General features: G+C 38.5%; 1 protein-coding gene across 1 annotated transcript in view; it reads left to right on the forward strand.

Annotated features, from left to right (window-relative positions):
* LOC122795024 (ribonuclease inhibitor-like) overlaps positions 1 to 16715 on the forward strand; it is a 553493-nt gene that overhangs the window by 289136 nt on the left and 247642 nt on the right. Inside the window, exon 8 of the mRNA XM_044063606.1 lies at positions 9281 to 9367. Within this exon, the coding sequence (XP_043919541.1) occupies positions 9281 to 9367 (87 nt within the window). The remainder of the gene's footprint in view (positions 1 to 9280; positions 9368 to 16715) is intronic.

The following is a 16715-nucleotide window of genomic DNA, read 5'->3' on the forward strand; positions in this document are numbered from 1 at the left end:
AGAATCCCTTCATGATGAGATGGGCAAGGTAGAATGTCTTTCTGACCACTTTGGCAACATGGTTGTCAAAGGAGAGGTCACTATCGACTTGAGTCCCCAGGTCTCTGATTACTTCTTCCCAAAGGGATGACTATACATTTTTGAGACCTTTCTGTAGGATGTGTGTGTCGGCAGGTGAATCAACTATGGCACCCAGTTTGCAGTCATCTGCAAACTTTGTCAGCCATAATCCTTCCATATTTGCTTTCACATCTGAACACCACTTGTGACTGGTTTTGAGTCTGACATGGCTCCAGCAATTTTAACCTTATGGGTTCTGTTTTTAGCCAGTTTGCTACCCATCTTGTGACATATGGATTTACATTTAGGCTGCTGAGCTTGTCAATGATGCCAGAGTGTGGTATCATGTCAAAGCCAAGTCCAAATAGGCAGTGTGGACAGCCTTGCCCTCATCGATGGCACTAGTGACTGTCTCGAAGAAGTCAACCAGGTTTAAGAGGCAGGATCTGCCTTCAGATCCCCAATGATGAGTTCCATGATGATTCTTTCCATAGCCTTACAGACCAGGCTGGTCAAACTTTACCTGGGTCAGTAGAATTTCCCCTTTGTGGAGTGGGACCACTGTTGCTGTCGCCAGTGTTCAGGTACATATCCTGTAGTGAGGCTAAGATTGAATAGAGTTCTTTTCATCTTGGAGTTCCATCGGGTCCCATAGATGCTGTGTTTTTGCCTTGTTGAGTGCTGATTTCACCTGTGTGTCTGTGATGACAGGTAGGTTACATTCAGCAGGGATAATTACTTCATCTTTAGGGGTTGAGGAATTTGCACTGAACCTATCTGCCAGAATGTTGGCAATGTCAGTAGGGTCAGTGAATTTTGTACTAGCTCAGAGCATATCTGAGAATTTCCTCCCAAGGTTCTGACATAATTGAAGAAGGCTTTGTGATTGTCTTTGGTATCCTTGGCAATCTTTTTCTCAAAGTTTGCTTTAGATGTTTTATGAGAGAACGTAGTTTTTACTTGTGCTGATCAGGAAGCCTTTCCCTTGTGGGATTTGGCTTTGTCCTGCAGTAGCTTCCTTCTTTTGTTGTACAGTTTGTTTTGGAGAGGGTCTTGGTTTTAGTTGGGATTGCTTGATCCATGCATTCTTGGAGATGTCGAAGGCTTTTTGAAGGATTCAGCATTTTGGGATGTGATTTGGATATCATTTCTGACTTGAGGAGCACAAAGTCAGCTTTTGAAAAGTTTTTCACTGTAGTCTTTTGTTCTGGGGGTGGGGCTGGGATATGTACATCCAACGTGAGCAGCTTATGGTCAGATCTTACCAGTGAGGAGTTTATATCCAAAAGGAGGTCGCGAACATTTGGACCCCATGTTTGTGATAATCAGGTCAAGTATATTATCTCTCCTCGTAGGAGAAGTGACCAGTTGCTCCATAGCATTTGAGTTTATGAATTCCAGGAATCTTTGGGCTAGGGTGTTAGGGCTAGAATAGTGGGCCCAGTCTATGTTGGGGTAGTTGAAGTCACCCAATATGATGGTGTTTGGTGTGACATTCATATCCTATAGTGTTTTCAGGAATGCTTGATGGGATTCCTGGGATTGGGAGGAGTTCTATAACATGCGACCAGTTGTATGGCAGTTTGCCTATGGTGAGTAAAACTTGTATGGTTTCTGATGCTTCATGGGTAGCCACCAACCGAGAGGTGTAGGTGTCCTTTATGAAAGGCCTGGAACTTGAGGTCGAAGCATGATATGAGCTATAGCCTGGTAGCTGGAGTGCTCTCAGGAGCCTTAAACCAGGTTTCGGTTACTGCACAGACATCGATGTTCTCCATACTGAGAAGTGGTGCCTGCATCTTGAGATTTAGACTTCTGGCGTTGAGCAGCATTACCCTTAATTTTTTCCATTTTTGTTTTTATGGAGGTTGATTTGTCCTTTGAGCATTGCCTAAAAAAGGCACTATGGGGGTGGCAAGAGCCTTGGCCAGTATCCGGAAGCCCAGTGGTGACAGGTGCAAGCCATCCCGTCCAGCATATCATCCCAGGCTGACAGACATTGGATCCCCTAGAATGACACCAGTGATTAAGCCAATTGTTAAAACTGATCATTTTGTCTTTGTACTGAGGCATCATTCTTGGTGAAGGCAGGATGCTGCTCAGGGTCAGGGTCATACCAGTCTGGGCTACATAATCGGAGAGCTCCTCAATGTCTCTTTTCATGTAGTCCAGGGAGGTATGTCTCAGGTCATTCACACCCGCATGGACAATGACTGAATCATACTTGTACTTGCTTTGGAGCGACCTGAGTGCGTGTGTAATGTGGGGATCCTAGCCCCCGATAGGCAGCTCACCGTTACCCTCTCCTTATTCAGCCTGGTAAGTGGAACATCGGTGTGTCTGACTATAGAGTCACCTATTACTAATGTCTCTGGCATAGTATTTTGCCTTAGGGGCTGTGATTGTGACACACCTGTTGCTTGAGGTATGTGTTGTAGGTGTTGCGTTTTGAGGGGGTGTTTTTCTGGTTGTCTGCTTGGGGGGCCTCTGTTGTTTTGGTAAGTTTTTTACAAGAGCCTCAGAGTATGTCTTTGTGTTTTTATGTGTTTGGTTTGCATTAGTGGTGGTTTTATGTGTGACTGGTTTTGCTTTGGGTGTGGGTACCATCTCCTCCTGACTGGTCTTGCCAGTCCTGAGTTGAGAGAGTTCAGCCTCCAGTCTGGCTATATAGTTGCATCTCTCACAAGTATATGTGTAGTAGGAAGGAGGAGAGGGTTGTCTGTGTACATGAGACAATTGTAACATTGTCTTAAGATTCCCAGATTAACCAGCTGAACAAGAGAGGATGCTAGTGGTCTACCACTCGACATACTAGAATATTATAAGGAGTGTTGTGCCTTTAGTGGGTATTCACAGGGTAGTGGATGCCTGTGGTGCTTACTTTAGGGTAAGAGTGCTTGGTTTTATTATGAGTGCTTGCTAAGGATAGAAGTTCAAAACAAGTGCTAATATATACAGCTAAATAGACTGAGTAGAGCTTCTAAGGGAAAAATTGAAGAGCAGACTTGGTTAAAACCTGTATAAAATAGTTTACACCTGTATAACTGCTTTAGGAAGCTGACCGAGCAAAAAAATAAAAACGCCCTGAGGCGGATTTTTATACAGGGAACTTGAAAAGAGCTAGAAATGGTCCAAGGCAACCAATGAATTACAGCTCAAGTGCTGAGATCACTTCCCCCAGGGACAGATAGGCTGCTCAAGGCTCCCCACTCCCACTGGTGAGCTCAGAAACTTCCTTCTATCCAAGTAAGGCAATGGCCAACACAGGAACTACACACAGCCCAGAATACAGCAAAGCCTGTATACTGGTCTTAACTAGTCGAGCAAAGGCGGAAAACAAGGAGTATTTTTTTGTTTTTTGTTTTTTTAGGAAAGAACACAGAAATGCAGTTAGGCAAACAGTAAAATCGATTTACACAGGCTAGCACACTTTAGTGAGCAGCCTCAGCAATTAAATTAGCAAAAATTCAGTATTATTCGACCAGAGTCGACCAAAATGCTACTTTTAAGTGCAGATACTTTAGAATTCAGCAGAAAACACAAAAACAGTTATATCTTATTAAATGAAAGCCAGAGAGGACAATGCAGATAAAAAAGCCAAAAAGTACTTAAATCAGGAAAGTGGTCGCTTCTTTCAGTTCTCTGTTGCCAGGACCCCTCTGCAGGACCACGTGGAGCTCTGCTTGGGTATATAGCCAAAAACAACGCCCTGAGGCGGATTTTAACTTGAAAAGAGCTAGAAATGGTCCAAGGCAACCAATGAATTACAGCTCAAGTGCTGAGATCACTTCCCCCAGGGACAGATAGGCTGCTCAAGGCTCCCCACTCCCACTGGTGAGCTCAGAAACTTCCTTCTATCCAAGTAAGGCAATGGCCAACACAGGAACTACACACAGCCCAGAATACAGCAAAGCCTGTATACTGGTCTTAACTGTGCAGATCATACAATGAAAGGAATGTCACAGTACTGGTAGGAAACCAGAAGAAAGAACCACAAATAAAGAGCATGTGACTGTTCTGCCCAAAAAATAAAAAATAAGAAATAAAACAATGCATATGTAGTGTTTAGTGCAGGCAGAGAACTAACACAACTTACTAGTTAGGGAGACTGCTCTTAATGGCAAGCTTCTAATTTACGCAGGCTTTAATATTTTCAATTACAGTGATCTTAAAGTTAATGACATTTCTTTTCACTTTTTGAGAAAGTTTTTTTCGTTCTTTTCTCAGGACAGTATTGGTATACCTAATCTTTTTCTTGAATTAAAATTATTCACTTAGAAACTTAATATAGCCATTATGTTTCAAGAAAATGATGATAAACTGTCAGAAAATACTGACATAAATGAGAACAAAAGTAATTTCAACCCTTCATGGCACCATTTAGCTGGGATATTTCTGAAGGCTTGTGAGAAATATTTATACAGTTGTGCTGGACTACAGCAGCAAAAACATTCTAATTTGTCCTGGAGAGAGAGGATTTTGCTGTCTTCTTTATGCCATGACCCTTCATCCAGAATCATGAGACCTGATAAAGGAGTTAGGTGGGTACTAGTGGATAAACCTGACTATGTTAGAAAGATTTTTGAGGTGTTATAACAAACAAATATGCCACGGTGGTATGGCGGTAGCATTGTTACCTCACAGCAAGAGGTTCTCCCGTTCGATACTCAGTGTGGCTTGGGAGTGCCTTCTGTGTGGAGTCTGCATGTCCTCCCCGCGGTTGGGTAGCATTCAAAAGACATGCGTGCATAAATGGGCGTGCCTAAGTTGAAGGTTGGGCGTCGAGCTGGCACCTCGGCGTTTCGTAAAAATCTACTGCCAATCATTAGCGGACTGGAGTTCCGCTGTGGCAACCCCTTACTGGGAAAAAGCCAAAAGACAAACAAACATAAGATAACAAACAACTATATCCCTATGTCAAGAAATGAAACAGACATCACCTATAGAAACAATTATTTATTTTTAGATGATGATCACTGTCATGATTTGATCACTTTAGATTGGTACAATTTTTTATTAAATAAGAATCTTGTAATTCCAGCCATCTTCTGCATTCCTAATGTCCATAAAAACATCAGTAACCCATCTTATAGATTGTGGTAGCCCAAGAATCAAAAACCTTTCCACTCACTGTTTTTATAGAAAGAATGACTAAATGCTCCCTCTTTAGATCTAAGCACATATTAAAGGACTCCTGGGATTTCTTAACTATTCCTAGGTACAGTTTTCTCATGGCTGATGTATTGGATTTATTCACCAATATTCCACATGAGACTGATTTGAATTTTTTTTTCATTCAGCACTATTAGAATTAGAAAATTTAGATGCACAATCTCAATTTTATCTGTTTTAATGGTGAATACTACAGACAACTGAGAGTGGTAGCAATGGGGGCCTACACCCCAATATATGTAAATCTTGTAATGCTTACCTTGGAAAAATATTTCACTTTAGTTCTATCTATGTAATTTACTGGAACTCCTGTTTTCTTTATTTGGATGATTTTTTCATCCTTTGTAAAGTTTCTGAGGCAGAAATAGCACTATTTATTGAATATTTTGAGAAGTGTATCTCCATTCTGATGTCCACATTCAGACATACTGTGGATAGGGTAAATTATTTAGACATCACAGTCTTTAAAATGGTGGTCTTTATGATTCTATGATTCATTAGAATTCCACTTTTCCTTATACTGATTTACATTACTCAAGTTGTTACCCTTGGATGTTCAAAAAGGAATATTATCAAGGGCCAACTTGTGAGGTTAACTAGAATGTGTTCAACTTATGGTTTGTTTACTAATGACAGGGACAGGTTATCTACAGTATTCCTAGAGAGAGGTTATCCCAGGAGAGGGGCAGGTTATCTACAGTGTTCCTAGAGAGAGGTTATCCCAGGAGAGGGGCAGATTATCTACAGTATTCCTAGAGAGAGGTTATCCAAGGAGAGGGGCAGATTATCTACAGTATTCCTAGAGAGGGGTTATCCCAGGAGAGGGGCAGGTTAACTACAGTGTTCCTAGAGAGAGGTTAGCCCAGGAGAGGGGCAGGTTATCTACTGTGTTCCTAGAGAGAGGTTATCCTAGGAGAGGGGTGGGTTATCTATAGTGTTCCTAGAAAGAGGTTGTTCCCATATCCTTGTTAATCAGTTGGTTTCAGAGGTAGATGCAGAGTGGGGTAAAGGGCACACCCCATTGTTGAGTACTTAGGTTACCCCTAGACTGGACCTGAGTAACACTATAGTCTCCACAGATAGGCAGGGCAATAGGAGTTTTATAAGAGCAATGGTATTAAAATACAGTAGTGGATTAAGGATATTATTTAGAGAAACTGAAACATTTTTAGAAGCAATGAGATCATGTTTCTGTAGGTGGGCAGTAAACTTACTTGTGTTTTTAAAATGGACAGGAACTTGAAAGGTATTATAGAAAATAAATACAAAAATGCTGTTCATACATCCAGCAGTAAAGGTATTTACAGACGTTATTCCTGCTATTAGTATCTTTATATTTTAGACAAGGAACTTATAATTTTGGACAATTATTATTTTGATGGAGTACACATTATGAAAGGTAGTTGTGTCACTACTGGAATGATTTACTCTGTCATCTTTTCCAAGTACTGTGCTTTTTATATAGGTAAAACAGAAAGACCCTTGCAAAAAATAATTTATGAACATTATTATGACATCTCAAAAAAAATGTTAACAATACATTATATAAACATTCTTTGAAATGTGTTGGCTTCTCAATGTTCTATTTTGGTTTCATTGAAATAGTGGTACCTGACGAGAGAGTGGGACACTGGCAGACCCATTTAGAATACATGGAATTAATATGGCAATTGAAACTGAATGCTTCTATACCTCAAGAAGTGAATAAACACATAACAATTAATTATATTTTAAAGCTGAGGGCAGCAAAACTTTAAGGGGATTTATTGAATAATATTTTTTGACATGTTTTCTTTTCCCAGACATGTTTCAACATGCAATTTATATTGAGTTTTTAAAATACTGACACTCAGGTTTTCTTCCATTATTTTTTGAGTGTTTCTTAGTTCATTAGTTAACTTTATAGTATTTCACTTTTGTGAATTGATTAATTGTGATTGGTTCACTTTAAGACACCCCACTTTATTATAAGATCATGTGATTTGCTCTTGATATTTAACTTTGACTTGCTCATTTTGGTTCTGATGAAGTCCTGATCAAGTTGAGGATGAAAGTATGTAACCTATGTTTATTTTTTTCTTTGGGTTAAAATAAAACATTTTTACCCCTAATCGGGAAGTTGTGTCATTGCCTTACCTACACCAAGTATTATGTGTTCCTGCTGTTTTTGGTTAAAACAGAAGAAAACCAACAGGAGAGCAAATGGGATCTAAGTAAAGAGTACTGTCCATTGCTCTCAAAAACGTAGCTCAAGAATCAGGAAAAAAGCAAAAACTAAATAAGTAATGTGAGAGAAAGGCCCAAAAGTAGGGACAAATTTTATTTTGTTTCTGTAATAGCTTTAGAAAGTTGTTAGAATATCAGGTATGACATTATGATGCATTTTTTGAAGTATATATAATCTGAAATTCAAGTGTTGCTTGCTATTTAGTGACTGCATTCCTCAAGAATGTGCCATCAAACAACAAATGTTATGGTGAACAAAGCAAAAATCTAATGCAAAATCTGTGGCAGTTGAGAGGCATGGTATGGTAGGATCCCACTTACATGAACTAGATGTCTTCCCAGTATAAATCAGAAAATATTGAGACTATGACATGTATGCAAAGTATGACATGGGGAAGACATAAAGGGGACCAGTCTGAACAACTGAAGAATGATGAAAGAGGCACAGGCAGCATATTGTACGGAACAACTATTATATGGAAATGCAGACGTATTTATTCACAGTGGGGACTGTGGTTCCAAGGAATAAACTACTATAATGGGTGGTGAGAGGGAATGTATACATTCAAAAGTACATGGAACAGGAAAAGAAGAAATATGAGGACTAGACATGAGGTAGAATACAAAATACCCTTGAAGACAAAATAGACTAATTGTCTCTTTTTCTGTGTTATCAAATGTTATCTAGCACATTGCTGTTAAAACCACTGCCTTTCCCCAGGAAAGCAATTAATTAAATGTTTACTACAAAGCAAGATTTATTTTAAATACTCAGAAATGGTATTGCAATAATAGTAAATATATTGTAGGATAAAAGTAAATATAATATACAATGAAGTACAGATTTTTTTTAGCAAACATGTAAAGGGGATTACAAAAGGACAAAAACACTGCTATATACAATATTTTCAAATGTTGAGAAAATTAAGATTGGTCACAAGGTAGATGAAAGCAAACACTGAGCAATGGTTGGGGGTAAGACTGAGAATCATTGGTCACTCAAGCATTAAAAACAGTACTTATGATAGATGGGATAGTTCTACATTTTTAGAACACAGTTCAGTCAAACCCTACAATCTAAATTACAAGAAGCTTGAGAAACAGCACACTTAACCCTATCCACTAACTGTCAGCCTGTAGACCTAGTGATAAAATCCTTAGTTTGATTTATATGCCCGCTGTACACACAAACTTGTAATCAAATCACTCATTTAAACTCCTACTCTTATGTTACTTCGATAAATGTTACTTCAGAAGGTTAACAAAAACAAAATAAATACAAAAAATAAATGGCATCCTGCAAAGAAAACTTATGTTTAAGCTTTATGTTTGCTTGTGCTTTGCTTTTGCCTATTTGGCTTGGGTTATGCCTGAAAAGGGTACATGGATCAGCCCACTTAAATAATGATCAAATATTAAGTAAATAAATACATGACTAAAGCAAAAGTCACAGAATGAAACAAGTAAAACACATTCTCATTGCTATAAGATACAAACACCTTATTTTATGCTGTTGAGAGTAGGTCAAAGCAAGAAACAAGCACTCAGTCTGGAGACAGGCAAGTATTTTACAAGACCAGTGGTGTGTGTGTGTATGTGTGTGTGTGAGTGTGTGTGTGTGTGTGTGTGTGTGTGTGTGTGTGTGTGTGTGTGTGTGTGTGTGTGTGTGTGTGTGTGTGTGTGTGTGTGTGTGTGTGTTTCACCCTTTATACAGACACAATAATCTACATGATTGAGTATTGTATGCAGTTAGAAATGACACATATGACAAAGCAATGATCATGTGTATGGGTTTAACTCTCTTTTTCACAATTTTATGCAGCTTATCAAACAACAGCATTGGACCTGAAGGGACAGCAACCCTGTCTGAGGCCCTGCTGAGCCCACAGTGTAAAATACAGAAAATTGAGTAAGTGCATTTGATTTTGTACCCAGACCTTCTATCACAGTTAAGGCATTGTATGTGGTTTGATCATTATGTGCATACATTTAACACTGGAGAAGAAGTTTGGAATTAAGAAGGGTGAGGCAGTTTTTTGTGACATTACTAGTCCATACTAGGCAACAGTATATTTAAACATTTTATTTCCAGAAGTATGCTATTGTTCTCCCAGGAACATGAAAAACATGAATCTGTTATAATTGCAAATAAATAAGTGTGCAAGCATACCTCTCAACTGTCCCAAATTACTCATTTTTGTACCAAGTTTTGGGGTCCAAATAATGGGGTGCGATGATTCCCGAGTGGCACCCCTTCATTTCTGATTTATTCATGCTTTTTTTTAATTTTTAATTTTCGCACTTCGCGAGCTGACGTCATCACATGCGTGATGACATCAGTGCCACCAGCCTGTCGGAATTTAGCTTGCGCATGTACGTAGTATGTATTACCAGCTCTGGTTCAAATGTTTTTGCAAGCGGCAAGTCACCAGAGCCGGAAAGGATTTTGCTGGCTGGATTAAAACAGATGGATGTGGATTTTATTTAGAAGAAGACGCTCACTGTATTTAGAGGTAAGGAATGTGTCTGTTTGTGTGTGTGTGTGTGTGTGTGTGTGTGTGTGTGTGTGTGTGTGTGTGTGTGTGTGTGTGTGTGTGTGTGTGTGTGTGTGTGTGTGTGTGTGTGTGTGTGTGTGTGTGTGTGTGTGTGTGTGTGTGTGTGTGTGTGTGTGTGTGTGTGTGTGTGGTGTGTGTGTGTGTGTGTGTGTGTGTGTGTGTGGTGTGTGTGTGGTGTGAGTGGTGTGTGTGTGGTGTGTGTGGTGTGTGTGTGTGTATTCATAGTTTACCATTACAAGCCACATTATTTTCAGAATTAGAAAAACATTCCATTTCAGTTCGGGTCTTCTAGTCAGACACTTAATGGGAAAGTAAATCATAATAAAGAAGATGTCCAGAAAGTTTAGGTAAATCAAGTAAAAGAAGACACAAATTTATAATTTATAATGTGTTAGTTTGTTGTAGAAATCTGCGAGAGGCAGAACTTTTGGTTAAAAGAATGTATGATAAGACAAAAATACCCGTGTCATGGTGATGTGTTATGAAAGTGTCAGGGACTACTAAGGGGATAAGATATTAGCTGAGAATGTGGGTTTATTTAATTGATAATGTGATAATGCACGATACATGTGGACAGGATAGCCTGACAATCCTAATCTTAAAAGGTAAAATGTTGAATGTAGTTACACAGGCATTACTTTAGCTAACTAGAGGAAAAAAATGAAAATATGCGTGTGTGTGTGTGTGTGTGTGTGTGTGTGTGTGTGTGTGTGTGTGTGTGAGTGTGTGTGTGTGTGGGGGGGTAACATGTGAAATGTGTTGTAACTTTTAAAAGTGTCAGAAGGTTTCTCTGATGCATTTCTCTGGCAACTTTAAGTTTGTGGCAATGTGAGCCTTGATAATATCAAGATTCTGATGACTTATGAACCTTTCTATGAGGAGTTTGTCATGGTGGCTTACATTAGAAAGATACATAAAAACATTATCTTGCTGCTGATTCCGGAGTGTTTAATCAGTGTGCTCCTTGTATTGTGCATTTAGTTGACTGATTATAAAGAAATTTCCAAATTAAAGTTGGGAACTTAATACTGGTGTATATTCAGTTCTGCATAAACCCTGGTTTAAAACTGTTTTCATATATCAATGTGAAAAAATCAAATAATCACTAATTATTGTACTGATATTTTCATTTGACTTTGCATTAAATGTTTGTGATTAGATTATGGAAATGACAACCACAAGAGTAGTATTTTCCCAGGCAAGTTATATTTAACATGTCTTCCTAACTGATTATACATACAAATTCAAGTTGCTGCTTTGTTGTTGGCTTTTAATTTATCTTCTAAGGATCTGTGAAGTGACTGAAGAAACCATCCTCAGTGCTCCAGCCAAATCTACTAAATAAAAAATCCACTCATGCAAATATGAAACAACAGGAATATCAAGTTAAAATGATGCTAACAAAATGGAGGTGGAGATTCAGTGTGTGTGTGTGTGTGTGTGTGTGAAAATACCCCCCATTTAATATACCTGGTGGCTAGAGGTACCCAGGCTCAAACGCTGTACCTTGGGTACAGGGTAAAAAGAGCCTAAAGTCCCTAGCCACCACCACTTATGAACTTTTCCCAGTTTTTTTGTGCTAAGAGGTTGAGAGTTGTGGTGAGAAATGAATTCACTAAATGATAGCCATTAAGTTTCAGTCTTCTTATTTTTCAGGAAGCTGCTGATTTGGCATAGTAGTATGTTGCTCTGACTGTAGTGCATAGGGTCTTGGGTTCAAGACTTGCTAGTGAAATGCATGGTGGTAACACAACATTTTATTCTAGCAACTTTAGAAAATTATACAAGCAATGTTTAAAATTTGCCCCTGGTAAGTCCCTAGCCACCACCACTTGTGAGCTTTATCCAGGTTTTTTGTGCTAAGAGTTGATAGCTATGGTGAGAAGCGAGAACTGAATTTGTATTCCCCCATTATTGACTTTGTTTTTCCAGGTTTTTTGTGCTAAGAGGTTGAGAGCAATGGTGAGAAGTGAGAACTGAATTTGTATTCCCCCATTATTGGCTTTATCCAGGTTTTTTGTGCTAAGAGGTTGAGAGCTATGGTGAGAAGTGAGAAATGAATTCACTAAATGATAGCTATTAAGTTTCAGTCTTCCTATTTTTCAGGAAGCTGCTGATTTGGCACAGTGGTATGTTGCTCTGACTGTAGTGCATAGGGTCCCAGGTTCAAAACTTGCCAGTGAAATGCATGGTGGTAACACATTTTATTCTAGCAACTTTACAAAATTATACAAGCAATGTATAAAATGTGTCCCTGGTTTTTGACCGTTTGCCCCCACTCCAAAAAAAATGAAATTGAAAGTAAGTGCAAGATGCTGTGCAAGATGCCTATGGCTTACAGTACTGTCATTCTATTTATAGTGTGGATGTGGAAGTAGACATTTAGGATGGAAATGTTCTGAATTGGGCAGTTTTGTCATTATTGGTTCATGCATTTTGTTTCATTGCCTACAGGGCAGCCTACTGGAAAAATGTTCAAACAATAAATTTAAAATGCGCTCTGTCTAACACGTGTGTTGCATTATACAAGTGTGTTGTATTATACAAGGAATATGATTTAATCAAGTCAGGAAGGTGTATCAAAGAAAAGAACACATGTATGTTTCTTGTTTTGTGTGCAAGGGGCCAATGATTTGAAAACAGCTGAAAGGTAATCTTTATCCACCACTGGCCAGATGCATTTTCTTTGGATGTGGTGTGGGTTACAATGCTGTTTCAATGAATGTGAGTTTCAAGGACAAAGAAGTTTTAATGCCAAGTCTATTTTCATTGTGAGACAGTATTGTTTTGTTTACCAGATGTCTATTAGTGTTTGTGCATTGTTGTGCTGTAAAATATAAAAGTAAAATCCAAATAATCAGTGTAGAAGTAAAGCAGTATGCACACATTAGTTGTTGTGTCTTTTGGCTTTTCCCAGATAGCGGTCACCACAGCGAAACTACGGTCCATTAATGATTGCAGTAGATTTTCACGAATGCCGAGGTGCCAGCTCGATGTCCAACCTTCAATGAAGGCATGCCCATTTACGCATGTCTTTCAAATGCTACCCAACTGTGGGGAGGACATGCAGACTCCACAAAGAAGACACTCCCTGCACTCCAGCTGAGAATCAAATGGGAGAACCTCTTGCTGTGAGGGAACAATGCTACCGCTGTACCACCGTGGTTTAGTTAGTATGTACACATTAGCGTTTATGGTAAATGGGGCAAAATTGCCAGGTAATGGGACACTGTAATGGCTGCAGGGGGATGCTGGTGCCATATTTTGGTTGTCTTTTCTTCAGTTTGTGTTTGAAAGTTGGTATCCCACAATTCCATTGGAGTGGGTGGGGTTACATAAATATGTATGCAAATTAGATGTTAATCAGTGTACAGATTTGTACCTATTTTTCATGGGCCTTGTCCAGATTTTTGATGTTTCCAAGTTGAGAGGTATGTGTGCAAGTAAAAACTGAATGTAACATCCATACCTCTCTGCTATATGGATTTTCGCAGAATGTCCAGATATTTGCCTTATATTTTTGGTCCATTTTTCATACAATTGTGGTTTTCTGGCAAATTAGTGGCAAATCATTAAAGACTAAAGTTAGAAAATAATGACAGACATTTGAGTTTTGGACTTCATAACCTTCAGAAAATTCATGCTAATACAATACATGTTATTCTATTAGCTTTCTAGGTTTGTAAGAGCAATATTTAAAAATGGTCCCTATTTTTGGGCATTTGTCCCACTTTTATTTATGGCTTTGTCCAGGTTTCTTGCTTTTAGAGGTTGAGAGGTATGGTAACATTTTTGGGGTGAATGTATACTGAGCACTGATATAGTTCTGAGTTCCGCAAATGGCGGCGTCACACCTGTATTTTTGCATTAATGATCTATTGCGGTTACTGATATATTTCTTCCTACCTTCCCTCGGGTCTCAAAAGTACCCATACACATTCCAGTAAAGCACAAGTCAAGGAAGATTGCATTTTGACTAGTGTCCACTCCATTGACTCCAGGTAAATAAACTGAAACCTAACAGTGTATAGGAACATTTTTGGGAAAGCTAGTTTCTACCTACCTTCCCTCAGGTCTCAAAATCACCCCTGCACAACCAAGTAAAGCACAATTCAAGGGAGACTGCATTTACTGACTAGCATTTGCTCCATTCACTCCACACAAATAAACTGAAACCTAACAGTGAATGGGAACATTTTGGGGAAAGTTAGTGTATGTTATTACTATTTTACACTGCTCAGTGTTAAGCCCTATGTTAGCCTGGGTGCACAGGGAGCTTAATTTGCCTGGGTCAGCAGCAAGGCATACTTCCCCCTACCCCACTGTATAAATTGGGCATGTTAGACTAGATAGAGCAGCCATTAATCTGAAAGATCAGATCGCTACTTGCTGTACTTTAATGTTGGTACAATTTTAATAGAAAGTTGACTATTATTTCATCTAGTCGATTGGACTGTAGCCACTTTGTCTAAAATATCTAATTTCCCTACCATTGGAATTGGACTCTAACATCTGTTAAATACACATAACACCTACTGGGAACTACTTTCATGACATCTCTGAGAATTGGCATACAAATATTGTTTTTGCCCCATCAGAAATTAGGCAGTATCTAATTAAATTCTAATACAAAAACTATACTTACTAACAGTTTTTTATTTGAAATTGCACCTGACACTGACGGTTTCGACCCACTCCATTCACGCTCACTGTGCTCAAGCTCACTCTGCTCCTCTACCCTACCCACATTCCCACACCCCCACTTCCCCTAGATTTATAGCTAGCTAACCATACCCACAAACTTTTCAACCAATCACAACAAACAAAACAACCCAACTCTTTAACACATCCCTCACATAAAATGCCACATCTTAATAGAAAACAGTTTCATCTAACTGCCTTACACACCACCACAACCACATTGCCGGTGCTCTTATACCACCTTTCCTCATATCATAATCAACTGCAAAACCCTAATCCCACTCCCTGGCAAACTACTTCCCTAAACCACCAAGACAGATCTTTATATTATATTATAACATAGCCCCAAGCCTTTTTAACACCAGCCACACAGCATACTATGCAAACAAATTTCATCCACTTAGAAATTGTACTCAAACCTGCCAAAAGCACTCCAATGTTCAAAACAATCTTGTCAAACTCTCTTTCGTCTTACCATGCAACTAAGTCTCTCTGAGCACATACATCCAAACCCTGGTCCAATTCCCTCACAATGTAATTCCAGCAACTCTATCATTCCCTCATTTAATACAGCACTATTAAACCACAATAACAATTCTAACCTTCTTCTTCTCAACATAAATTTAAAAAGTATAGGTAAAAAGTACATGACCTGCATGCAGTACTCTCTCTCCACTCTCCTGATATGGTTATATTAACTGAAATCTAGCTAAAACCCAACAACTGTGACAATGAAATCCTAGTTCCCAGATACAATATTATACGTAAAGATAGATCAATCAAAAGGGATGGTGGAATTGCAATATTATTCAAAAATCACCTAGAAGTTAAAAGCTTAAAAGCTAACTATCCCTAACTTTGACAATGCAGAACTATTCTTTGTTAAGCAAAAAATTAACCCCAATAAATGCATTAACATTATAGGTGGTAAATTCCCACCTGTGAATAACACTCCCACACTAAAAAATTTACTTCACTGGATCTCCAATTCGATTGACAAGAAACGATCCTGATGGGGGATGTCACAAAAGGAAATACTGCCAGCCCAGCTCTCTGGAATTTTGTAAATAATTCCATGTCAATTTTGAATACTGATATGATTTATACAGAAGTGTGTTTAAAGTACTAAGCTAAAATGTAACAGCAGCATGCCCTGCTAGCTTAGAACAGAAATGTATATCAACTATTGCAATTGTGAAAATGTATATGTTTTAACAGTAGAAACTAGAACATGCAGAGTTAACTTGCAAAACTGCAAGAAAATGAGTTGAAATTAAATTGTTTTACAATTGTGCTATAAAAGCTAGTTTCAATGCAGCAGGAGACAGGGTGTCTACACTAGGGGACTCTCTGTGTTGCCTTGAAAAAGTGATAACTACTAGGATTGAGAAGTGGAAGTGTTTTTTTTTTTTTTGCTTTATGACTTCTGACAGCTGCACAACTATGAGCAGAAGAAGCCTCTGTCTATGTATTTTCACAGGAAAATGTCAAATGCTACAAAAGGGCTTTAGCTTGGAAATTGAAGTTGGGTGACAAAGAATGATGTCATCCAAGCTAACCCAGCAGTAATATTTGATATTTAAAAACTCTGTCAGAGGGAAACTGTGCATTTCATATTTCATCTTTGACCTAAGAAGAACATCCACTCATTATCACCTTCTGCACTTCCTTGCTGTAAGTAAGTTTCTAGGGCATAGTAACTCTTTTAGATTCAGATAGGAATATAGTAAGGTGTATTTTAGATGTTGTCTGTATTTACTTGAGACTGTCCTGCAATGTTGTTTTAAATATTTCCTGTGATTTTGAACTCTGATGTAACTGATTTCTTACTGAGTATTGTAGTTCTCTTTTATTATTTATTATTAAATATATTTAAACCTGTCTTTGTGGCTGTTATCTTTGAGACATATTTAAACTCTTAGAGTACTTGCATATCTGTTTGGTGACACTGTACTCCTAAATAGCCTTGCTCTTGGTCAGACTACCATTTGGATTAGTAGT

Source organism: Protopterus annectens, chromosome 2.part1 (assembly GCF_019279795.1).
Source record: "Protopterus annectens isolate FY-2018-M chromosome 2.part1, PAN1.0, whole genome shotgun sequence".
Lineage (NCBI taxonomy): Eukaryota > Metazoa > Chordata > Ceratodontiformes > Protopteridae > Protopterus > Protopterus annectens.